Here is a 26,346-nt window from a genome sequence, read left to right as displayed (position 1 = left end):
CTCTCCTTCCTTTTTCCCCTCATTTTCGTCGCTGCAGACGCTTAGTTACGCTTCGCAACGGTAGTCGCCGTTTTACGAGCGTTCTATCGAGAAATCTCGGCGTCGCATAGGCATTATCCGCCGCCTCCATTTCTCAACGTCGCGCCGGCTTAATACCGATTCGATACGTAGGTGCTTCGGTGACATTTCCCGCTTGCTCGCCTCGCCACGAACCGTAGGAACTTTCGAGAATTTACCAAACACGTTGAAAGCGGTGGAAATAAAAAAAAAGGAGAACGAAGGCAGGAAGGAAGGGGAGTGGAGTCGTGGAGTGATCCACGCAGAAGGCGCGGGCGCCTCCTTGGAGACAGGCGAGAGAAGGTGGCGGCGAAGAAGGTCAAAGCGATTTTTCCCTCTAACGGACGAGCTAGAGGAGTCGGCGCGGTGCGGCGGCGAGAGAGCCGCGGTCGCATTTGTTTCACGGCAGCCAGCAGGAGCAACCAACGGCCAACAGGTGTATAGCAGGTGCACACCCCGAGCGGCATCGAGAGTGCCGTGGAGAGCTAAAAAGTTTCACGTCCACCTGAAGGTCCCGCACGAGAAACCGGGCGACTTTCAACCGTCGTTTTCTTCAGCGCCACCACCCTTCGACTCCCACCCCACGAAGCTACACTCGCCGTGTACGGTGCCGAACGACCGAAGAAACCATCCGACGAACCCACTCGTTCTCCGTCTTGCCGCGACAGCACAATGCCATACGGCGGCAAAGAAACAATCGATAGGTCCGGTACTCGAGCTCGATCCTCCAATTCGCTGCCTTGTGCGTTAGCAACCTAACTTTTCACCCACCCCGGAACTCGATCTCGTTATTTAGCTAGTTAACTCGCTAAGTCGTGGCGCTATCGACGAAATGAGAGGATAGAGACGAAGGAAAAGGGCGCTTGTTTTGGAGCGTGTTGGTGGACACGTCGGTAAAATTACCGATCTTATTAAGACCATTTCTTATTAAGAGCAGAAGCATATCGCGCACGGTCAAGACAACTTTAAAGTATCGGTATAACGATCAAGTATCCGCCTTTGTACTACTTTTGCCGTATTAAAAGAGGCGGCCTGCTTTTACAGCTTTACACCCGTCGATATTCAGAATTTCGCAAAAGCTTACTTTTCTCGGAAATCGATAACACCGTTGTTATTCCGAACCAGTCGCACGAATCCTGGAAAACCGGAGTCAGGTCATCCTATGCGCTGTACATCTTTGACGGTGCTACTAGGACAACCTAATCGGACGTAAGATCTCTACGTCACGAACTAGAGCAACTTAGAGACTCGTGTTTTACACGCTAAAATAGTAAAGATCGTAGCATGTATTTCTAGAAATGGGCAATTCAACGTGTGTTCCTTAGAAATATGCGAATTCCTCTAGTTAGAAGCGTAGATCGGTCGCCACGGATGAGCCATCCTTTTAAAATTGCCCCTGCAAAGCCAAAGAGAGAAAATCCAAACACGGTAACGACGAAAGAAAACACGAACGAATACCGGAAGAGGCGAGAAGAAGGAGAAGAAGAAGAAGAAGAAGGTAGAAGATACGTTGGAAGAGTGCGAGGATGCCAGTCGGAGAGAAACACCTGCGTCCCATTATCGATCATCTATCGAACGGGGCCTCCAGTCGGCGCTACCCTCGAAATCACTATGCGTCGCTATGTTTCCGACTGTTGAAATCCCACCCTGTGTCGTGGTGGCTCACCGTCAGGTGCTTCTTCCTGGACGGACAAGTGCAGGCGGCGCGAGTGCTTTCTCGAATTAATGACACGTTGTCCCACGCGAGCGTGGATCGCCTTTCTTCTCGGACTCCTCTTCCCGGATTTCCGTTTCCATTCCGTTTCGTTCTATTCGCCGTTGCCAACCACTGTTCGAGCGAGCGATCATCGTGAAAACTTGTTACGAACTCGGGTTTTTCGACGCGCGTCAACCCGATCACGCATAAACGTCCTACCGGCGCGTTCAAATTTCCCATTGACAAACATTTGCGAAACCGTCGAAACGCTTCTCGTCCGCTAATACGTCTTCGTATATCTGTGAACGTAATAAGCGAGAGCGATCAACGAGTAGTTAACGAGTTAAGAACGAGCGAGTAACAGCCGTCATAATCGTTAAACGAAGGACAATTTTTAAAGAGTCTGAAGGAAATGACGTTGGTCGAAAAGCGAGATAGGCAGAAAGCTTGGTGCGCGCAATTCGCTGTCTCGTGAATTTATGGAAACAGGAGGCACGAGGTGGTCCGGCACCACCGACGCGTCCATTTATGGATAGGGCAATTAATCGAACGGAGGCGGACCGCGATAAAAGACGCGACGATAAAGCAGTCGCGTTCGCGCCAGTAAACACACACGTACGTTGGCGCACTTTTACTTATCAAAGTTCAATTGAGTTAACGATTGCACCTGTACGTTCCTTTCTCCTTGCTAGAGCGCGGCTGGGATGGATGGCAGCTGGGGCTGGCATGCACGGGCGCGCGTGTCGCGCACACGGTATACCGATACGCGTTCGTGTACGTACAGGTGGGACGGAGTCATCATCCTTCTCCTCGAACGGCTCGCACCATCTTCCCGTCCTTATCATAAATTTTCTCTCGTTTCCTGGCCAAGCTCGAATTCGAGCTATCGACCGCTGCCCAACGATCGCTGCTCCACGACCACCGCACGCCATCGATCTCCGTCCACGTACCGTTTCTCGTCGTCCTCGTCGTCGTCCTCGTCGTCGTCGTCGTTGGAACCGAATCGCTTCGTTCGACCATGTCTCGAACGTCTCTCGATACGGACGCCCGAGAAAGGATCGGTCTTTTTTGTTCGCTCCTTAATAATCGAGTCGGGGGATACATCGTCGATGGACGCGTGAAACGACGGCAATGGTGCCGGGTGGTATAATAACAAGGGCAAGCACGAAAAAGGAAGAAGCATCGCGTAGTAAAGCGTGGAAGATCGCAGGCAAGTGCGAAGTAATCCTCGCCGCCTACGGCGAAATCGAGTTTCCATCCGTTGGAAATTCCGTTGGATGGCGAACGGGTGAAGCGACAACGACCTAGAAATTGCCGCGGTGTAGATCGACGCGGTAGGGATCGACGAACGTCGGCTAAATCGATCGTGGTGTTCGTTAAAAGACGGAACGAGTGTAGCTACGTACCACTTACGAATCTTTGAGATTTCCGTCTCGTTCTAGGCAAATTACGTGGTCGTGGCGGCCTCTCGAAGAAAAACGATAGAAGCTCTCGAGAAATATGTTGCTTCGAAGGAAGGAAGATCTTTCCCCCGCGAGACGGGACGCGCCCCCCGGTGATGCGAGTTCGGCTTTGGCTTCGGCTTCGGCGAATCGTTTAATCGGAGGCTCGGCCGACGCGCTCGTCCCCGTTAAAAGGAGCATTCACGGATAATAATTAGGGTGCAACGGCCGTAGCGTTCGTGCAGCGTCGCCGAATCAGAAGGGAACACTGATTGGTGGCTGGCCCGATGAGCAGCAACGGGGTCCTTTAAACTGTCCCGTGTCACACGCTGCTGCTCCAGCTCAACGCTTTTTTACCATCTGCCCCTTGTCGGGCATATGTTGCGGGATAACATCGAAAATGATCCGAAACAGGTAGAGGATAGCAGAGGCTCTATCTACACAGGTTTCGACACTCGCTACCCGTCTGTCGACGATCACCTGTTGATTTCCTTTAAATCAAAATAATATCACGTTCTACGAGTTTCCACGCTCGGTGCGCAGTCGGCGCACAGTGACTTTTCCTCCGAAGGGAAGGGTGAATACGACAGTGAAAAAACTCGATGCGTCTTCCGGTTTCCCAGACCGCGTACGTTCGCTCACGAGTCACCGTCACCGACGACCGATCGTTCGGAAGCCACAACTCCAAAATATCTTTCCAGACAGCGGGAATATTTTCCGTCCATTTGCAACCAACGTTGCAACCTATGACGCGAAGGTACAAGTTGCGACTTCCGTTTGGAAATTCTTCTTCGCCACACGACGGAACTGCGCCGTGATTCCAACTCTTCCGTTTCCGGTGTATGGACAAATTCCACGATTACGATCTCGACGAACAAGAGCGTCGATTAAGCGACTGAATGGCGGCGTAAACCCCCCCGTGAGAGTGGGTCGGTGCCTCGTCGATGAAAAGAGGGGCTGCATGAAAGCTCGACGCTTGATTTATGAACGAAAATCTCGAGTAAACGCCCGTTTCCGCGCTCCGCCGGGCGTGAAATGACTTTGGGCGAGTTCTGCCGCGAGCGGTCTGTCCTCGTCGCGACAGCGAACCGGCCGGGCGTGCAGTTCCGGCACCGGGACACCGGAAGCGCCGGCTCATACATCGGGTATTCGCGTCTACATCGCTTTGACGCGTCGTCGCGTAACCTCGTTCCGATTTCAACTATCGAAATAGCCGTAGATTCGTCACGTTCGGTTCGTTATTAAATTGGACGGCTCGTTTCGCAACCTCGATCACCTTAATCCGATCACCTTAATTTTCTTTCTGACCAATTTAGCGAATATTCACTGCGACAAGCTGGATTTCGCTGGTATAATTTCGGTTTAGTAAATCGACTAACCGGAAACTCATTTCTCTGGCAATCAGTGGCATCGAGGATTTCAGTGGGCGCGGCCAGTGACTCCGAAAACATCGGTTTTATTCGGAATTAAAGGTTGCCTGCGAGGCAGCGACTGCGGGTCGAAAATTACGACCAAACTTGAACCAGAGATCCTTCGAGCAGAATTCCCAAAACATTTGCCGTCGTACCGCCTCTTTGTTTCGTCGTAGATGTAGTAGATGGTGGTTTTTCAACTTCTCCAGTTTTCCAATTCGACTTTCACATGACGTTTTACTGGAAGCCCGTGCAACTTTGCTATTTATATTCACGATCATATTGCTGGACGTTGTAACGCGGTAACGATAACTGCGAACCATTTACCGGGGTCGAAGGTTGTCTTATAAATCGAGCTTTTATTGCAGTTCGTGTCAGCACAGACGAAATGACTTTTATTCCAGCGATAGATTCTCCCCTTTTCTCGTTGCCTTGTATTGCCACGTTTTTATCGCGAAAACCAGTCAGAAGCAGATCAAACAGAGATTGCAGCGGAAGGCATCGTCGTTCGATTCCTTCCTTCGGAAATTCTCTCTTTGAGAAATTCAAATTCGAACGTTCGAGTGGTCGAGAGTTTAAACGCAAACGTTCGAATATTCGAATTCACGGACACCTACGTATACAATTTCCAACGATGTTAAAATTTCTATCGACTGGCGATCTTAACGTTGTCAAGAGCATTAAATTTCGCGTAACGGCGAAAAACAAATTAAAAGCCATTTTGATGGAACAGTCGCGAACGAAGAAATAAGAGGAAGCAATAAACGCCCTCTTATTTCCCTTCTAGCGATTTTTCTTAATAAAGAAAGTGATCGTTATTGAAGGATAGGTCGGTGCGCTTCTCTTAACAAAGACGTTGCTTTTATCCGCACTGCGGATATATTTATACGTACTGCGCTTTGTCCACCCTTCGCCGATTCCAGATTCCAGATCGTTTTTTCATACGTTTATCGCCGAGAGGCATTGGTTTCCGATCGAGAGCCATAGTCCACAATAAACTCGTCGATGACCTTAGGCAGATTGACTGGTCTGCGTGGGCGTACTGTCTTTTCCATTGCCGAATACACATAAATCGACCGATATGATAACCCAATTAACAACAATAACGTATTTCCCGTAGCGATTTTCAATCGGAAGAACACTCGTAAATGTAAAACCGCGTGCAACTTCTTTTCTACAGCGTACGCAAACTGTTTTATTCGCAAAGGCGATGAAAACATTTCTTCGTCATCGTTGTCGTATCGTGCCTAATTAAAAGTGACGAAACAGAAAAATCTTCTCGGTGACAGTTTTATCGTCGGTTATGATACACGTATTAGTAATACGATGTTAGTTCAATATCCCTCTGCCCGGCATGATGTAAGTGCTTGACGATAAAGTTTTCATGCCAGATCGTTGGTCGGTCTCTCGAGCTGCTGTTTATAAGAGGAATTTATCGGAAGGTTTCGTTTATCGGGACAGACAGTCGGGTCAGACAGTCGGTGGAGACACGAGCGAGCGAAACACGCACACGCGGCACTGCGTGCAGCTGTACGCGAAATTGATGCCGTGCCGCCCGCCCATTTGCCATTTCTACGTAAGAAGGCGCGCTAGTTATTACCGGACTGATCGATCAAAAATTCTGCCTTTGGAAAAAACGGTGTAACGATAAACCGAACCGTCGACCGATACTACTGCCGCTACGAATCCACCATCGCTGCCGGGTAAATAAAGCAACGTGTATGCCTCGATTATCGAGCTACAGAATTTGCTTCTGATTAGCACGTCTTACGATATATGCCGCAGTCTAGCGACTTTGACGGTGGATCGCGTATTTTACCAGTGTTCTCTTTCAGAATTTCCGTAATGCGCGCACGCGTTCTGCACGGCATACTTTGCCTACGATACAACGATAAGCCGATAGCTACATTTACGTAAAAACGTTTCGGGTATTACCGCCACGCTGAATTAAACGTTGGAAAATAACGTATTTCACGTTATTAATGCACGCATTATACGCGACAGTTTGCAAATTACGCGATGGATTATGTAAGATAAACACATTAAAAGATTAGCCATCGGAAACGCGACGTTTCGTTTATCTTTTTAAACGCGTTGTAACGCATGGCACTCTGAGATTTAATACTGTTCGTCCCGAGCAGAAGGAACAACAGGTGGTTAAAATCGATGTTGCGTTTAGTCGCGTTACGACTGTTAGCGACACGCGTGTTAACGATCGGTGAAATGGACTTGCATGCACGGCTGTTTAAGCAATCGAAACGAAACAGAAGCTTTTATCGTGACGAAGAGAGTAAATTTTCTTTCTGCCCTCTCAAAGTTCAAAGGTTCGACCGATAATACGTTCACTCGCCCGACATCGCTTAACTGATAAGAAATCTGCCTTGCTTATTTATATTTGATATTTGATATAACCACGTGTCCTATACTTTCGTGCGTTATCACGCTTCCTTTTACGCTCAAGTTCCTCTTCGGATTTTATTGACAATTTCTTCACAAAGTAGAATTTTTTATCGAAAATTTTTGCTTTACGAGGAACGTAAACCTGAACATTCAAACAGATCGGAAGAACAAACAAATTGTTTTCATTTATCAGAGTGCAACACTCTGTCTTTTTACATGTTCGACAGAAACGTGACCAATGAATATTTGAAATAAATACGCGAAAAGTATTTCTTTTATATACATTTATGTATCCATCTATGTATTATATGTACACTCTACTTTTGTATCGCAATTTTATCCGAGCTGTCCGACCGACGGTGTCACAGATTCCTAGCCTATCAACTAGATTTTTTACGTTTGTGCTGCCATCTCGCGGAAACGCTTAGAAATATTTTAAGCGCAGACGTTTGTATTCGATTTCTGGCATATCAGTTGTTCGATGCGTATTTCGTTGTGTACGAAAATCGATAAATGAATGAAAACACCTGCTAGATCGCAGCGGCTCTGTGGCTAATGATCAATTTGTAAAGTACGCTTAACGACATTAGGAGACTTGCGTGTTATAAACGCTACAGAGATGAATAGGGAGATCGCCTATACAATGTTAAAAAAGTCAACCAACAAATGCGCACTAAGAATAAAGGTCTCTGGTGGCCAACGACCGAAATATACGCACGCTTCTTCTTCGACGTTCTCGGCGGGAGAAACGAGTGTACGTACGGAGTGAGGGGAACCGTACATTAGTACCGATACAGTGACCAGCGAAGGATAAAGAAGAATAAACATAATAATTGCTTAGAAGATTAATTAGTAATTAGAAATAAATTGCTTTTTTTGTATCGAGTATAAAAATGCCATTTTGGTGGGGGTAGTGGGACAGAAACGACAATCAGCATATCATAAGTAGCCAGATCATTAAAAAATGATCGCGAAATTGTGTCACTTCGTATGTTATCGTGTCCTCTCTTGATACGAAACCCCAAAACTGGTCAGAAAAGTTTTTGCTTTCCGATTTTCCCATAAAATGACGACGTTGTTACTAGCAATTTCAGAAGGATTTGAATACATTTTACGCGAGGGTTGTGTTACGTCGAAAGGATTTTAAATTATTAAACGCCTTGTTCGTTTGCAAAATAAGATTGTTTTATTTAATTCCATTTGCAGGTTTACAATAATCTCCTATAAATTTGACTTTTTTGTTCGACCGATGAATCTAGAACAACTTTTTTCTCACAAAAGTGACGAAAATGACGTGAAAAACGTAGTCACGGTAATGGGCGTAACGTTCTACAGCTTTTTTTCGAATCGCACTGTAGAGCGAGCGCTTACTTTCGGGTAACTCTGTACGGCTCGGTACCCACCAAAAGCATCGGGCGAAGAAATGTGTGTATAGTTCGACCGTTTGACCGTTAGAGGCGGTAATTCGTGGAGCGTACCTTTGGCCAAATTTCATGCTCGTTGACAACCATTCTACTCATCTCTGGGCACTATCTGACACTATCTGTATGGACTTACTTAATTTTTGTAGCAGACGAAAAACATAACCTTTTATTTCAAGATACTCGATTGTTATTAAAAGTTCGAATGAATTAGAATAAAGGTTATTTATTGCCTTATGCATAATGGCGAATGACAGGGAAGTACTGAGAGAAATTTGGGATGGTAAAATTCCTGTTTGTTTTACGCTTGATTCCGAGGAAATATGTGAATTACAAGGACCCGACCCATTCTATCTTATGGTACCTAGGTTAAGTTATTTCCCACTCTGCACAGATAAGGTAAATAAATAACATAAATAATATAAAAGATATAAGTAAAATGCTATCAATAACAATTATCTCTATAATTTTTAATTATAAGATGCTCCATTTTACACATTTTTTTTTTATTAGATACGAAAACATTTTATAAGACATATACAAAGTGACAGTAAGCAGGAGCATGAGATGTGGTTAGAATTTAATGGTATCCCCTTAAAGTGGCACTATCCAATTGGTGTTCTTTTGGATATCTATTCCAATGACGTTGAATTACCTTGGAATATCGTCGTTCATTTTGACAGGTTCCCAGAAAATGTTCTGATGCATTGTCAAAATAAGTGAGTCTATCTGCAAATAGTCGAATATCTGTTTCTAATAAGATACTTGATTTGACGAGACGTTCGAATTTCAATTGTAGAGAAGTAGTGGAAGCATATTTTCTCTCCTGTGTAAAGGAAGCAGATGTATTAAAGCACAGAAGCCAGGTTGTATCCAGTATGCAAAAGAAAGATCACAATCAATTATGGTCTGGTTTACTCAATGATAAGTTTGATCAATTCTGGTCTGTAAATCGAAAACTTATGGAGGCTAGTAACACGGAGGAAGGTTTTAAGTATATACCATTTCGATGTTATACGAGCGAGGACAAATATGTACAAAAACTTGTGAAACCTGTAAACGAGGAAGGCCAAAGAAAGACGTTAAGGCATTTACTGAATGAAGTATTCCCAGACAATGAAAATGGTAAATATTTATTTTGTTTGTGAATATTTCATGAGTTTTATGTATCGTTTTTTTATATAGTTACAGTGTTCACTCATGGTATTAGCCCACCTTTGGAAACACCCCTCCAATGGATGTCAGAACACATGAGCTATCCTGATAATTTTTTACATTTAGTCGTGACATCATAACCCACAATGAGACAGCCAATTGACTAATTATCAATGAAATCGTGAGTTAAGTGCTGTTTTCTCTCACCAGTATTACTGGTATTCTAATCAAGATCGCTTTACCACGGGTCTTTTAATATTATGTGCTTAGTCGTATATTTATTTTATACGAAGTCATAAATGACCCTCTAATTTTTCCTGGATGATACCGGTTAAACGCAAAGCTGTTACTGTTGCTTATATTCTTGTAACGCACGAACATACTCAAACTCTGTCGTAATGGCAACGTTGGACTTGTGCTAAAATCGAACCGATATTGGACCACGTTTACTATAGATCGATCGGATTGTAATTCAATTTACAATATTGTATTCGGAAGGAAATATATTGTATAAATATAATTGCATAAATATTTAAAGAATCATTTATGTATATAAACGTATTAACTACGATTGTATTGAATATCATATAAAATCAATGTGAATATCTTAGGTAGGAAATGAAACGAGGATTCATTGCTATCTTACTTGAAAAAGAGGGAAGTGAAGGGAGGGAAAACATTAAAGACGCCAAACTATAAAATAGAAACATGGTCGTTTAATTTACAATCGAGAACTATAATTGGGTCATAAATTAGTTTATTGCACAACTATCTCGAGGCTTTCGATATATCCTTGATATTTGTGAGGATATGGTACTATCGTTACGAGTTGCCAAAGAGCCGACTGGTCTCCGCACAATAACAGGGTGGTTTCCGTAGCTACTATATTCCATGGTTCTGCGACTCGTCCCAAAAGTTAAATAGTTAACAAGTTCCTTTTTACTTTGTTGCTCCTGAAATGTAGAGATTTACGAGGCATTGAAATAATTATTACTCGGAACAATGTACAAAACCATATACAATGTGTTCTTAAAATACAATTTATGTATTAAAACGATTCTAAGTTGAAACAGAAGATCAATAAAATGTTGTTTCTATATTTAATTACAATTTAAATATGACGTTTTTAATTGGTAGACCTGTGCGTCGTAAATAAATAATTACTTTAAATATGATCAGAGCAGCGTCTTGGTATCTCTTGTGAATCTCTTCCTTGGTCACTACGGCCTTCACTTCAGGCGATTCATAGCGCTCCGTCATTTACAACTCTTTTTTCAATGGTCTTTGTATAGGAAACCTGTAACACGTATCGATTTACAAATTACGATATACAAGTGGGATCCGCGACTGAACGACATGACAATCATCATAAAATGTCCTGTGTTTAACGAACCAGCAAAATCATCGATCGAAAAAAGTGTACGATCTGACCCTCCAAGATTATTGTCTACCAAGGGAGAAGAGAGATGAAAGACAGTGGGGAAAAGAGGCATGTTCCGAGGAGAACGAGAGAACGAAAACAAGCAGGAGAAACGATGGAGAGAAGGCACACGTTCGTCTAGGGTAAAAATAAACTCTGGCTGGACTTTCACAACGCAGTAAACACTGTCTTCCAACTATTTTCAGAATTAATATTCTCTACTTTTTTCTTTCTCCTCTTTTTGATTAGCTACGCAATCTGGTCTTTTCTTTTTCCGTTTCTCGAGAAGGATTTTCTTTTTCCCTCTTTCAGCACTAAATTACTGTTCAATCAAAATGATAGTGGTCGAATGTTTCTGCTACCTTTTCCTCTTTAACGTTTACGTCTAACAGATGACTCTACCATGATTCTAATCGAGTTTGAGAACATGCAATCTATATACCGGCAAATCGAACACGATGCCCAGCTTTTTCAAACAACTTTGTTGTACGGACGATGGTTGATAAAATACGGACCAGGTCGGCGGTTTCTAAAGTCGCTGACAATTTATAAGCAAGCACTGTCTGATGGTATCGGCGGACGGACAAGAAGTAAGAATAATCAGCGAAACTTGAGACTTTGTCGTCACGCTGATCTTTAACTCGCAAACAGAGAAGACACGTTATTCGTCTATTGGAATGAAGCCAGAAACTTTTTGGTATCCCTTTCGAACTTCCGGTTGAGAACGCCAGACGCGTGGAATCCTGTCGTGAATTTTTTAGCGCTGTAGACAGTAGCTTATTACCTTTGAATGCGAAACGATTTAGCAAAGGATACAGTGCTATGCGGTTGTACAACTTACTGGGAGGAAATAAACTGGGTCCACGCAATCGTAACTTTAATTCGGACAGATTCATTTGCAAGGTTACACGATCGAAGTAAATATGTAACGTTAGTATGAATTTTCGTGTGCATATGCCACTGTACCCTTCCTAATTGCATTGTAGCAGTCGGTGACATTTATTGGCGTTGATTGAAGCGTTGCATCAGTCATACTTTGATTCAAGGTCTGTTTTGCGCGCACACGGTGGCCTCAATAAAAACTAATCGCGATTTAATACTAGGAACTTTCGATAAACATCGTTTATTCCTTAATACAGCCGAAATTATCGGCTAGAATGAACACCACTTACGAACAGAGTTATCGCGGATTTCATTTTCTTCCCATTTGCAATGTTAATCATGCCAAATGATTTTAAGCTAATTACGTACCGGGAGAACGCAATATGGCCTACAATAAGAACGATAAGATATTTAATAATCTTTCAAAAAACCGTAGAGAGAAGTATCGATAAATCAGTGCAACCATGCTACCACCGTCGATAACAAAAATGCCTGGACTATACGATTGACGTTAAGAGCTTTCATAAACCTGCAGAGGGATTCGAAACTTGTTTGATCAACGTCATTCGGGACACTACAGTTTTAAATAAGCTGTTAAAGTCACATTTAAATAGGAATGCAACAATTAGTACAAGTTTATCGCACGAAACTAATCGCGCTTCCGGTTTAATTATCATACATTTCAATCCAATTATACGTCTACTCTAGAGACACATAGGAATATACGTATTGCATCACATGCATGTGTGCAGCTGTCCGCGCTACATTTTTTAGCCCCAGCTACATAAGTTCAAGGAAACGGTCAATAAAAACACCAATTCAATTTTTCTCCTCGCATTAGCCTGCTGCATTAACGGCGATTTATAAATAAACATATAGTCTTTATATCGTAAAGAAACTCGTCGAGTTTTAAGAATGAGAAGACATTTAGCAATTCAAAAAAACAACTACGATAAGTTAAAGATCTTTTACGTCATTTATCGACACAAGTGCATAGCCGATGAACAGCAACTGCATGGCGTGCAGGCAGGCGTGCGATTGCGTGCCTAGAAAGTTTAGCGAGTACGTGTGCGATCGTCGATCCTCGGATACTACCAATCAACCACGATAACGGAAACAATGCATCGGTTGCATCGATTGTAGATCGCACGACTGTATGAGTGTGCATCCGACGTGACTACTTTCAGTATACGAATCGCTAAGTTGACTTGTCCTTATCTTCGATATGACTTCAGTCCTCGTTCAAATGCGACAGAATTATTTAAAAGCATCGCGGAAAAGTGTACTTTAACGATAAATGTAACACGTGTGTAACGCCGGTATTTCATAATATGACAAAATTTCGAACCGAATGACGTTGACATATTGCAAGCTTGTATCGCAGTCGTAGGTTTTAAATTGAATTTAGCGTAATTCGAGATTCGAGAACGTTGCAGCAGTATTTCACGAGTTTCTTCAGCGTGCGAAACGTTTCATTAGATAAGATTACCATCTTTGCTGAAAAAGAAAAGAAGAACAATCGTTCGAACAATAGCACGAATGATACCGATTTGCGACATTTTTCTTCGTACGAGCTTTCAACATCAAACCTCTTCAAACGTAGTCCCTAACGACATCAGTTATTGGATTTATTTCTCACCTTATTTCTCAAAATATCGAAACTTTATTCGCGTTATTGTCGTAAAAAAGAAAGGCACAAGTCAAAGGAAAGTTGTGGGGTCGACAAGACAAAAGTTACTTTGTAAGCCATGTCTGTTATTTCCTCGAATGCATTTCTAATTATATTCTCGTCCTCGATGTATCGATACGTCGCGTAATAAATAATGGGATGGAACAAGATCGAGATCAAAGACTGTACCGCTCCCTCGAAGTCAACTTGTAAATCGGCGTGTGTATGTATCTTTGTTCGACTCTGTCAACTTTTCTCAAATTATCAGTTTCCCAGTTATCTCGAGACGCTCAGTCTGCCACGCGTGTAAGCGCCTCTGAGAAATGTATATACATAATCAAATGCGTTTCTACAATCGCGTAATCTCGTACGATTAGAATTATCTAAAGCTAAAGAGAAATAATAGAAAAGGATGTACTGATCGCATTATATTTTCGATGGCGGCGAAACTTGATACAAAAACGAATTTGCGAATTTGTATTCCACGATAAACATGTACTGTGTAGTCAGGGTTAAAGGGAAAGGTCGTATAGGCCACTATAATTAAGTTGTTACGTTAAGTTGTTAATTAGTTCGAGAAATGGAAATACAACACGAAGGTTTCTTTTAAAATAGTCTCTTATATTTTCTCTCAAATTCTCATAATCTACGCGTGTGTATATAATACAATATTTAATACAGTAATTTTTGTTTCTTCGAGCGTACAAAAAAAGTGAAATAAACGACAGATTCATGATGCCTGTCTCACCGTACATTAAAATCGTTCTCAAGCATTCTCTCTTCCTTTCTCTCCGAATAAATTCAGTCTCTCCCTCTCACGCTGTCGCTACGTTGTTCTCGGTGAATCACAATAGCGGATATGCTCGGTAATCGGTCGAATTTTGCCGACAAATTGAGAAACATGCGGATCGGGCGATGCGCAGAATATCGTTGCTTTCGCTGCTGTTTCTAACGTCCGCTGAGAATTTCGGCCGTACAAAGAGAGGAAAAAAGAAATGGATAAGTGCTCGAGGCTAGGTATCAACGATTCCTACGATTATCACACTTTGAGCTGCCTCTCTTGGCGAGGGAACCCGATTCGTTCGTTTCTAGCTCTCGATCAACCCTCAGAACGAGTTCACGTTCGACTAACACAGTTTTCCATATATCATCCGTATGATTTATGATCGAATGCGAATTAAATGCCAACCGATCAGAATGACTGGAGGAGATGTACAGTGGACGAGCGGAAGATATATATTAAAAAGGAGAGGAAAAGAAAAAAGAAACGAACAAAAGTATAATCTATCGAATTTATACGATATCTAGATCGATCTGGTTTATTCAATTAAAAAACAAAGAAAAGAGAAACAAAATGATGGTTTCGACGCGTCGAATTAGCGACCAAATAAATAGAAGAATAAATGTGAATACTGACATTATTACACGCTTGGACGAGTCACCGGTGTTCTCTTTCGCGGAGCGTATCCTTGCCAACAACCCGCACGGGAACGCTTCTTTGCCGCGGAGAGGACGTAAAAATACGTGGCTCGTTCTAAGGACGCGAGACACTTTGGTCCTTGATTCCTTCTCGCGCCAGCGAAGCTATAAGGCACGAGCGATCTTTAAAAGGCACCGGGCGAGTTTTCAAGCGCTTCGTTACATATAATTTGATCATATTAAAATATAATAATTATGTATACATATACATATTTATTTATATATATATATATATATAAACTCACTTTGTCTCTATCGTTCAACACTACGTATATATATATATATATTTCTTTACACATATAAGATACACGAGCATTATGCTTACAACGTAATTATTTGTGTGTGTGTGTGTGTGTGTGTGTATGTATGGTTTGTGTATATACATCGTCTCCCTGCACGTGGGTTTAAAACGTGGGGGTTCGCCCACGAAGTTTTTCTCCCCACTTCGAACCAACCGTTCGTTCTCTCCGTGTCTCCTTCCCCTCTCTTTTACTTTCTGTTCACACAGTTTGATGCACTTAAAAAATATTGCTTATACAACGCTTTATGCCTCGTTTAATAGACTCTTGTGGGCTGTGCACATGGAACACACGCGTGCGCACGTTCAAAACGCGCGCCGACATACACGCAACCACGCATTTATTTCTCGCGCTATCGAACACGCACGCGCTCTCTCTCTCTCTGTCTCTGTCTGTCTCTCTCTCTATCTCTCTTTCACACACACACACACACACATACGCACACACACACACACTCTCTCTCTCTCTCTCTCCCTCTCTCACTCGTCAGTCGGTTCGACAGTACGTTTATTATGTATAACGTTGTTATGGCATTATGTAATTCATTATGGCTTAAGATTACGCTATATTTTATTGTACATTGCCACCTTGACCCTATCGGCGAACGCGGACAAGGTTAATACGGTTTCTTCTCCCACCTTGGCGATATTCGATTCTCGAGGATTATTCCTTGCCAAAGAAATTCGTTAAAAAGATCTCAGTTATAAAAATGAATAAAAGAAAGAGATTAGCGGTACGTTTGGTAGATGAAATTCCATCTACCAATGGAGGTAGGAAACCGGAGGAATTTAGTTTCTGCTCCGTGGAGGCATGAATCTAGGTAAATACCGTTGACCCGTGCGTAGCACTATCCACGAGCAACGCAAGTGCATCTTTCTGGCTGATAATACACGGGGCTATCGCAACGCGTGAGATTAGTTGCGCTTGGAACGAGCTCGATTGAGTCTGAATATTGAAACATTGACGTAACTGCTCTGTCTGCGATGGTAATTTACAAAATTGCCCTTCTTTGCCGCGACGTGCTCAATTGCCGGATCGCAGAACATTCGTGGAACGCTATTTTCGGTTTCCCATCCGAGGGAAACTTTCTCGCCGGATCGTACTCTATTTTTGCAGACCGTGGGGCTGTACGCTGTACGCGTACATTATCTTGTTCCAATCGATTCGGGCAGATAGCGATCGATTATCAGACGCAGAAAACGGAACGAGGCATTTCCGAGTTTTTCTTTCTTTTTTTTTTTTTTCGTTTCGCGACCGACCGCTGATTCAGAAACTTTCTTCGCCGTGATAGCTCGAAGGTCGTTCCACGATAAAAATGAACGCGTTATCGACTCGAGAATCGAAATAAGCCGGCGGAATACCAACCGGAGAACGAACGCATGAAACGATGTAAACGCGTGAATAATTTATAAGAATAATTAAGAACATTACTCTCGTGGTTTTGTTACCGCGAACGAGTGCGCTAACCTAAATTAGAATCGCGACCATATTCTCTAAACACTCGATGCTATAACGACGTTGAGTCCCTGTGTGATTCTAATTTCTATATTATATGTATATCGTGTAAGGCACGCGGATTTTACGGAACGTTTTCGTGTGTGTCTTTTTGAAAGTCTCCCCGTACGATCAGTCTCGTATCCCGACTTGGAGTATACGTATATGTGCGATCAACGAACGAATCGTTTCGACGTAGAACATTGGATTGTCAAAATTTCATCGACCAATAGCAATAAAAATATTTACAATTACTTTATCGCAACAAATACATATTTTTAAGCTTCTCCGCGCGGAATCGATTCGCCGTTTTACATTCCCTTTTCGTCCTTGTCGATTTCTTAGCGGAATCGAGACACAAATTTGTACAAAATATAGCTCTATATACGACTATGTCTACGTGTAAGTTTGCTCTAAACTGGGCTACACGTTTGTTCTAGGATCAGCGAGAAGAAAGGCACGGATGGCGGCCTCGAAGGGAAGCGTTTACGGCGAATTTCTCGCAAAGTCCTTCCTCGACATTTCGTCCCTTTCCTTCTTCCTCGGGATCGCACGTTCGATACAAAAATAACCACGAATGATGATGCTAGCGAGAAGATCGAACCAAATTATCGTCAAAGATGCATCGATATGTTCGAAATCCGAGTTTACTCGGCTCGATCTTCCTATACCATCGTATATACATATTTACAGAAGATTCGATCCAGGATGAAGGAAACGAGATACCTAAGGAAATAAATCGCCTGGCTGTTCGAGAGGGGAGAGAGTTCCGGAAAATCAGAGAGGAAAAATTGAGACGAAACCCTGTCGTAATACTTACGCACCATGCGTGGCACGCGGGTGCGCGTATGGAAGAGATTGTTTGAGCAATTAAACGATATTAAGAGATCGATCCTCGACTGAACGCGAGACGAGAGGAGCGGCGTCGGTTCGTGGAAAAGTCCGGTGTCGCGACACCGATCTGCTTTTACCAAGAAATCGAACCGGGCTCGAAAAAGAAAAACCGGTAGCCGTTTCCCATGGTCGATTACGAATCGAGTGTTTTCCGCGAAGGCAATTGGCGGCGAAATAAAGGCGGTGTCGTGGTGTTGCGTCGCGGAACGGCACGGTGCCGCGCGCGAGACCACGCTACCGAGTTTTCCTCGTGATCGATATCATACCGAGACTGACATAATTCCGTAATTATAGCGAGCACACTCGACCTCTAAACGGCCTAGCCGATAGCCGTCGAACGAGCTAATCTCGTCGATAAAGCCGGCGCGAGAAAAAACTTCTCCGTGTGTGTACTTCTCGACGATTTTCATGGGTGGGGAGAAAGAGAGGGAGAGGAGAAGGGGAGGAGTGAAGAAACCTTGCGGAGGGCAGCGGGAGAAAAATGGCCAGATCCGAAGAAGTTGGAACATGCCGAACGAAGACGCGACCGTGTATAATCTCCTTCCATATCCCGGCTCGTCCAATGGTCGATTAAGACTTATCGTGATGTACAACGCGACACCGATGATCGAGGAAATGATAAACGCTTACGTGGCATACGACGTGTCGTAGATCACGTACCAATCGATCCTGCCCGGCTAAATCCTTTGCGGAAGGTCTTTTGCCAACCAACGAATATCTACGAATCGATTGAAACGTCCTTGATACGGATAAAATATTGACTATAATCTTTTTTTTGTTTCCGAATTAAATGTCATCGATAACGGTTACGTTCAACAGAGATATCGGCTTTAAAAAATTGTTTCCATATCAAATATCGACTCGTTGATATTCGATTAATTCGGATGGATACTGTCCCGTTAAGATGGAACAAACCGTCGCTCCTGTTTCGCGCAATCGAGGATCAGACGTGATTTACCAATTAAGTGTAATGAGGACTCGCTGGATACCTAACAAACGCACTCCTGACCTGTGGGAACTCAGTGTACGGACTTGGGTGAGCCCTCCAGGATACCGGCAATCTCAGGCTCAGCTCGAGAGCATAGTCGTGACCCCTGCCTTCGTTCAAATTGCAGATACTTTGGCAGTTGTTGTTGTTGTTGTTGTTCACCATTATACTCTGGCTACTGACTGGCGACAAGCCTCTTTGGATCGCGTGTTCCTTGTTTCCGGGTTTGGTCACAGGATTGTCTAAATACGGCTTGAACAGAATTGCGTCCTTCTTCAACGTTGGTCCCGGTGGCGGAGGCGCGGTGGACGCCGGTGGTGTTGGCACGGTGCTCGATACCGGCTCCGTCCTCGACGGAGAGGCGACAACGAGCCTCTTTGGCTTCACCAAACAGAGCGGCGTTTCCTGAGGAGGCACTTCATGGCAGGAGTTGGTCCTGATCGGGTCTTCGGCTTCCAGGCAGAGCCTCTTCGGCGACGGCAGAGTTTCGTAACAGCAGGAAAGCGTGCAGTGTTGTCTCTTAAACGCCGAGGACAATTCCTCCGAGTGCTCGGGAGCCGAGGTGATCTCCGAGGAATATTCTCGAGGCGAATAACAGTACAGCCTGCTATGCGAGTTGGAGTAGCAGGATCCTCTTAAGGAGGTTTCCTGGTAGCACGAAGCGACCGGTGTTACGACGTGGCTGTCCATGCAGCAGGCGAGATTGCAAGAAACGGCGGTCTCGTTCTCGGAAGATACATCGACCGCGGCTGGATGCTGGTAGTACGGAAGATGGTGCGAAGAGGAGGAACCAACGTCGCAACAGTAAAGAGGCGGAGGCGATCGCTCGAACTCGATTTCGATCCGATCCTGCGATAAGCTCGAAACGTAGTTCGACGTCCTCAGATCTACCGGTGAGTCACCGGAAGCGGCATCCTGGATAGGGCCGAGCCGTTGTCTGGAGTTTCCACGGAGGGCGATCTCGCCTCGCAGTTCCGTCTCCTGCCCGAGCCACTTCTGTACCTGACGACGGTTTATGCCAAATTTCCTGGCGGTGGCACGTTGATTGCCCGCCACGCCGACGTCCCGATGAAAAGCGTCGAGAACGTCCAATTTGAATCGAAGGGAGAAAGATCGTCGACGAGCGAGGTCGTTGGATGAATTGTGGCTGCCGGAAGAGCAGTCGAGAGGGTCCATCTCGCTGTCGGAGCAACTTGTGCTGGATCTACCGGAGCTGACTGGTTCCTGAGGGCTCGAGGGTAAAGAGTACCCTTCTCGATCGTGTACGGGGCTTATCGGACAGGAGTCGGCGAGTGTCGAGGTAGCGGCAGGTGGTCGTTGGTAATCGACGTACGAAGACGCGACAACGGCTTCTCTTCCTTCTTCCACGATCGGTGCTGCGACATCCTCCTCCAGCTGGATCTCTTCCTTGACCATCGCCCTACCGATTTCCGGTTCTTCAGCGATTTTCTCCGTTTCCTTCTCTGCGTGGATACGAACCGCGGTGGTCGTCGTTTCTCTGGATTCTCTCTGGTGCTGCTGCTGCTGCTGCTGCTGCGCCGATCGGTGGTGTAGGGACGGGATCGGCTTCTCGGAATCCAACGTTGGTGACGCGTGTGCGTGTGCGTGTTCGTGGACGTGCACGTGCAAGCATGGACTCGCGGAGGCCCGTGGGGAATCGAAGTGAACGGACATGGTGGAGCTGGAGCTAGAGTTGGAACCGGTGCCGTTGGCTGGATACGAAATGGGCGAGAGAGGGACCCTCGAGACACCGGGGGAACTCGTCGACTCGCACGGCCCTGGCGTCGCCGCCGAGTCTGGGCTCGCTCGTTCCGTCTTTATCATCGACGGCGCTAGCAGCGATCCGTACGACGGCGGTGACGATGATTTCCCGTCCATCGACGACGATGAATCCACGTCCCCGTAATTTTGCTGAGATCGATGATGTTGATGATGAGTAGCACTAGGTGTCGAAGAACGATGTCGATGTAACGACGATGTGGCGATCGCGATCTCGTTGCTAGCCTCGTTACCACCGTATCGGTGGTGTTCCTGATGAACAGGTACTCGATACGCCGTCAGAGTCTGATACACTTTCGCTTCGTTTCGACCGTCAATAAAGTTTTCGTGTTCTCGTTGGCCGTCCGAATTTAGAACGTAGTAGGTGGATTCTTGATCCGCGCGTGTCTCTGAGTAACCGTGAACGTCCACCGTTACCTGTACTCGATCCTCCGTTTCCCGACAAGAATGATGCTGCTCGGAATTGCTGCCGGAATATTCTTGATATCCGAGACGAACGGGCAAAACCGGCGCCGCCGCCGTTCCAGATTGGGAAGCATATTGGGGCGAAGAGGGTGAACCACCATGAGGAGGATGAGAAAGAAGAGGTGGGGGCCCTTGCTGTGTAGCCAGCTCGTCGCCGTGCAGTCTGGCGAGGCTGAGGTTCAAGGCCGGCGCTGCTGGAGTCACGGCAGGCCCCGTGGCTTCCGTCACGGCACCGTCCGGCTTGGAAACACCCACGGGAGAGATCGCCGTTGTCGAGACCACTCCGCCACTGGTATTTCCAGTCTCGGCACAACTGTTTCTCAAATTATCCTCGCACTGTAACCATTTTTGTATTTGACGTCGATGAATCCCGTACTTCCTTGCGGTGGCACGCTGATTTCCACGACAGTCGATGTCGTTTCTGTACGAATCGAGAACCTTGAGCTTGAAGGCCGGCGCAAATATCCGTCTGCTTCCCATCACACCGACCGATTTCCTCGTGTTCTGTTGCTGCTGATGTTGATGCACTGATTGCTGTTGTTGCTGTTTTTGATGCACCATTTTCACTGCTGTGTTTCCCTCACCGAGCACTTCGCTTACTCCATGAGCCATAACGCGCGTTATATTTCACGAACCGAACTCCTTCGCAGCGTGACGATGACCGTCACGTCGAACACGAGAACGAGAACACGACGATGAGCTTCGAAACCGGGCACTGCCAACGACGCACGGGGGTACCTTAACGCGTAACATTGCACGAAGTGGCCTGGCCGCGCCGCGCACGGAGTTCCTTTTAGGTCTTGGTAGATGCCGTAACTAATTTTCATCCCCACCACCGGCGACGAATGCGGCTGCTTCCCACTGAAACGATCTTTCCCTTCCCTTCCCTCGTCCCAAGCTCGCGCTCTCGCTCGATCACCCCTCGCCGCGCGTCTCCCTTCTCATTGCCGCACTCTCGGTCTCTCACCGTACTACCCCCACTCCCGCATCGACCGTACTCTCGAGCTTTCTCTCTCTTTCCTACCACCGATCCATTCTCTGTCCTTTACTCTCCGTATTCAGTAAGCACCCCTCGGCATCCCGCATCCCACTCGAGTAGCACAGGCGCTAGTCCACCGCCGTCGGCCACCAGTCATTCTTCTTTCTTTGCGCCACCTAACCTCCACCAACTTCTCTCTTTCTACGGCTCTCGTCATCCTGCCTGACTGCCCGCACCCGTAGGCGCCCCACCCGCCCTTCCCCCTCCCGTCGCACCCTCTCGCCTTTCTCTCCTCCCTTTCACACCTCAGCGCCGTAAAACTCCGCCATTTTGTGTGCTCACTTCCGTTAATGACGCGCGCGGGAAACGTCACGCCAGCGTGACGACGCTCTCGGCGCCATGTTGTCTGCCGTACTCGTCTGACTGCCTGCCTGCCTGCCTGCCTGCCTGCCTGCCTGCCTGCCTGCTTGCCTGCCTGCCTCTGCCTGCCTCTGCCGTTCGCTCGCTCACTCACTCGTTGCTTACCAACTCTCGGCTCGCACTAGCCAGCATGGAGCCGTGATTTTTGTTCGCCTTTCTCCTAGTGCGACTCGATCATGTCTTTTCTCGGCACTCACTATACTAACATATGCTATGCAGAATCTCTTCCAATGTCTATGAATTGCGATCGAATCGAGTCGAATTGAATCAAAGCGTCAAAAGAATTGTGGACGCGCAACTCGATTCGACTCGACTCGACTCGACTCGACGAGCTACGATGTTTTCTCGCGCGGCTGAGATTAGGCGTGTTATCTAGGTTAAATCGTTGAAGACCTACGTCAGACTTCGCATACGGTACGATTCTTGAAAGTTTGCCGTACCGAGCGCCAACACAGCGACCGTCGTCTAGGAAGTTTTATTGGCATCGAATAAGAGGAAAGGCCGGTGAGGCAAGGGGATTTTGCCTTCCAGGAAAAATGCCTGTGGCCGTGTCAGCTTTGCCAGGTAGTGGTAGGTCTCGTTAGGGTTGAAGTACCGTTCCCATTATAATCCCGGTAGGGTAATGTGATATGTATTGTTCTTTCCTAATTATTACCAGCATTCTACCGATTTACCGTTACCAGTCACTACGGTGGCTATTCATAGTTTTCGTCGCATTCTTATTTTTCGTTTCTCGAATGCTCGTCCTATTCACTTCTTGGTTATCACTGAATGAGATTTCGAAGCGTGCATACGGATCACACGTTCCTCGCATATACGTAGTGGAATGAGATCATGTTGTTTTTGTGGCGTGAGCCGACAGTTAATATGTTTAGCTTTACGCGCGGTTGCCATGTCGCTGAGCCGCACGTAGGCCGCAACGTATACGGACGCGGAGAGACCTGCAAGCAATGACGCAAGCCTCGTGTTAGTATATATGTACTTTGGAGAAACAGGAGTGAGAGAGACGGGCCTTGTAGAAAGAAACGAACCGAGGCCTCGTAAATTTCCACGATTCGCGCCACTAGCAGAAACTGAGACTCCACCGATTCTCCTGTCGTTCCACGAAGGAGCACCCTACTGCGTTTCTAAGAATCTGCCTGCTTATTCTCGCTCCGTCGATCATTCCAACAGCGAACCGCTTCTAAATACATCTGACAATCATTAACATCGCGACGAGAGGAACGTGCCTCCTGAAGCGATACGACCTTCGCATAGTTTCGCGAGCGTGTCTCATCTTTTTGGTATTTTATGCTTGTCGCTCAAATCACGAGATCGTATCTTCTTTCCTTTTTTTACCAAACTCAATGTTGTTTTCCTTTGTCATCGGACGTCTCATGATCGTAGTCGAGCTCTGGGTCTATGGAAGAGGAACGAGAGCAGAGCCGATCGTGGAATAATATCGGTAAGAGGCATAGCAGTAGCAGACCGACAGTCGCCTAAGTACGCCACGATGGCTGGCACGTTCATCGGGTTTGTCCTTGGGGCCGAAGGTAGGTGCAGCTCGAAGTCCGAGGACGTGGCAACGCAGCGGCCAGGCTCCCCCTCCTTTGTCCGCCGGCCGGTCTTGCCAGACAGGGTGTCGCCAGCTCGGTCGGCCTGGCCGTCCGGGTTGCTACGAGGGGAGAGAGGAAACGAACAACCCGCTGGTGTAAAGGGGCAGGGGGATTCTGTGGGTTAGTGTCTGTATAAGCGTGTGACGGAGCAAGCATTAGGGGGAAGGAGCACGTTTATGAGAGGGAATCGTTCCGAACAGATTACACAGGCGAAACGGAGAAGACCGAGAATAGGAAGGAGAAGGAAGGAAAGAGGGATCTTGTAGTTCGTAAGGTCGAACGTGTGTGCGTGTTATACGATCGGTCGTGGACCTACATTCACGCGGGTAGCCATGTTTGAAAACTCGCGTCCCGCTGGAATGTAGCCTGCAGGGGCCCCATCGTTGATTCCTCCCCTCCTCTCCTTCCTCAACGTCACCCTATACGATTCCCCGGTTCAAAGCTCGACGACGATGCTCGAACGCCTACCTTCCTCAGCGCTGGTCCTCCTGGGGCCCTCTTTTCTCTCTCTCCCTCTTTGCCTTCCTATGGTTTCCTCTTCTATCTGTCCATCCTCTCGCTCTTCTCGTCTCCGCGGCGTTCCATGCTTGGCGCCCCAAATGGTCGCGTAACCAGAGACGCGCCTCTGGCCTGGCCTGGCCTGGCTTGGCCTGGTCGCGCCAGACTTCTCGGCGCCCAAATGATGTACGCCGACCATTCTCTTTCCCTCTTTCTCCCCCATGTTCGTTTGCTTCGGTTTCGTAGCCTTCGCTTTCCTTGCTCTCTTTTCACACATTTGTACTTGTGCGCGTATATATGTATGTGTGTGTATGTGTGTGTGTGTGTGTGTACGCGCGCTCGACAGTCAAAGGACAGAGTCACCGGATTGAAAGTAAGAGTAAGCGAGATAAGACGCTTCTATTTACCATTGCTTCGACTTGCAACACCTCACCTTTGAGTTCTGTGTACCATACTATACTCATATAGCCCTTACCTACCTTACTTGCGGGGCAAAAGTCACGTGAGAATACCAGCGTAAAAGAAAAGGGCGTACCGATCGCAATTCCTTGCAAAAAACGCATTAGACAGTTCTCTCCGTTATCTTTGTCTGCGTTACACGAGTATAGAGGCATCGTTCAAGGCTTCTTGGCAAACACGAGACAAACAGTCGCCTATGATACTTATTTTGCTCAGACGATTGATTGAATCCTGTCTGAGGCTGCACTGTCCAAGTTTTCGTATAATTGGCTTCTGTCCAGTACGTAATATCACTTTGCTGTGTATACGTTTCGAACGAGCCTCTGTCAAGCAACGCTTTGTTCCTTCATTCAACTAATTATATCTTCATCTGTCTTTGTTTTTGGGCCTTATGATCGAAGTTAGAGAAGAAAAGTATCAACTCCGTATACTCTACGTCGTGTAGTATAACGAATAATTGTAGACAATTTAAGACGTATGTAAGTTCTTTTATCCAGAATGAAGAGCGGCACTTGCTAAAATTGCAGGTCCGAGTTTATAACCTGAGTTTATTTACGTACATGCTAACTGGGAGAGCGCCACACGTGTACCAGCACATACAGTTCCCTTGCTACGTGTTGGTGTTTGCGTTGTATACGTTATTCTACGTGTATATGTGTGAACGCTTGTGTATTTTAAATCTAGTCGCATAGATGAACCGTAACAGATTGTGTGTCCGTAAGAATTTCTAATCACGGCGGGGTTTCGATGTAAAATTTTGAAACTTGAACAATTCGTAACGAAATGAATTTAGTGCATCAGGGAACGAAACATGTCGCCTCGTACCTTGACAGATAAAAGCAGCCCTGATTATTATCTATACGTATACGTAGGTTAAGCGTCACAGTTGGTCGCATCGCTCGTTTGCCCACGTACGAATGCAGAAATATACCTTCTCCGTGGGCGGTCACACGATGGCGCCTACTCGCGCATACCTGCGCATACCTGTGTGAGCCCGAGGCTAACCTCGCAAACTCTTGTTTCATCGAGATTCTTCGATTCGTTCCTTTGCACAATCCACTCGCTTTCTTTCGCGTTATCGCCAAGACAAAGAAGGATGGAATAAAAGAACAAAAGGAACGCGTTGAAAGAAACGTTATCGAGAACGAACGCAAGGATCGAAGTGCACATGAGTAAGTGAAATACAATAACGCCCACATTTGTAACTCTACGAGAAACGTACACATGCTAACCTTTATCTTATCATTGGCGAAGGCGTATCGAGGTTGACGAGGTTGCCATGCGTTTGCTTTTGATACGACGATGAAAGACAACGACGATGCGGATGACCACGATTCGGAACGATTACTAGCATCTTTCGTATTTGGTTTTCGCGAAAACCTTGAATTCGAACACGGGGATCGCTACGGTTGTAGTCTCCCTCTGACCTCGATGGTTACCGCC

At 45.9% G+C, this 26,346-nt stretch overlaps 3 protein-coding genes across 9 annotated transcripts; 1 reads left to right on the top strand and 2 right to left on the bottom strand.

The window, feature by feature from the left end:
- Positions 1–8,528: 8,528 nt before the first annotated feature.
- On the top strand, positions 8,529–10,123 carry LOC122578030 (autophagy protein 5). The gene is made up of 4 exons (XM_043749884.1): positions 8,529–8,827; positions 8,942–9,147; positions 9,228–9,553; positions 9,614–10,123. The coding sequence occupies exons 1-4, from the start codon at positions 8,672–8,674 to the stop codon at positions 9,721–9,723; spliced, it is 798 nt and encodes a 265-aa protein (XP_043605819.1). The 5' UTR covers positions 8,529–8,671; the 3' UTR covers positions 9,724–10,123.
- A 156-nt stretch (positions 10,124–10,279) lies between these two features.
- Positions 10,280–26,240, bottom strand: LOC122578032. 7 transcript variants are annotated; one of them, XM_043749893.1, is made up of 3 exons: positions 26,136–26,240; positions 10,748–10,880; positions 10,280–10,536 (listed from the first exon to the last, which is right to left on the bottom strand). In XM_043749893.1, exons 2-3 carry the CDS (start codon positions 10,841–10,843, stop codon positions 10,336–10,338), a joined length of 297 nt encoding a protein of 98 aa, XP_043605828.1. In that variant the 5' UTR covers positions 10,844–10,880; positions 26,136–26,240; the 3' UTR covers positions 10,280–10,335. The 7 variants fall into 7 exon arrangements, with proteins under 7 accessions (XP_043605828.1, XP_043605830.1, XP_043605829.1 ...); XM_043749895.1 differs by lacking the exon at positions 26,136–26,240 and adding an exon at positions 11,970–12,253; XM_043749894.1 differs by lacking the exon at positions 26,136–26,240 and adding an exon at positions 11,845–11,980.
- LOC122578023 lies at positions 14,159–22,178 on the bottom strand. Its single transcript, XM_043749864.1, has one exon. The coding sequence runs from the start codon at positions 21,562–21,564 to the stop codon at positions 18,682–18,684; it is 2,883 nt and encodes a 960-aa protein (XP_043605799.1). The 5' UTR covers positions 21,565–22,178; the 3' UTR covers positions 14,159–18,681.
- Positions 26,241–26,346: the final 106 nt, after the last annotated feature.

Source organism: Bombus pyrosoma, linkage group LG3 (genome assembly GCF_014825855.1).
Source record: "Bombus pyrosoma isolate SC7728 linkage group LG3, ASM1482585v1, whole genome shotgun sequence".
Taxonomy (NCBI): Eukaryota; Metazoa; Arthropoda; class Insecta; order Hymenoptera; family Apidae; genus Bombus; species Bombus pyrosoma.
This window is presented reverse-complemented; position numbering and strand designations above follow the sequence as displayed.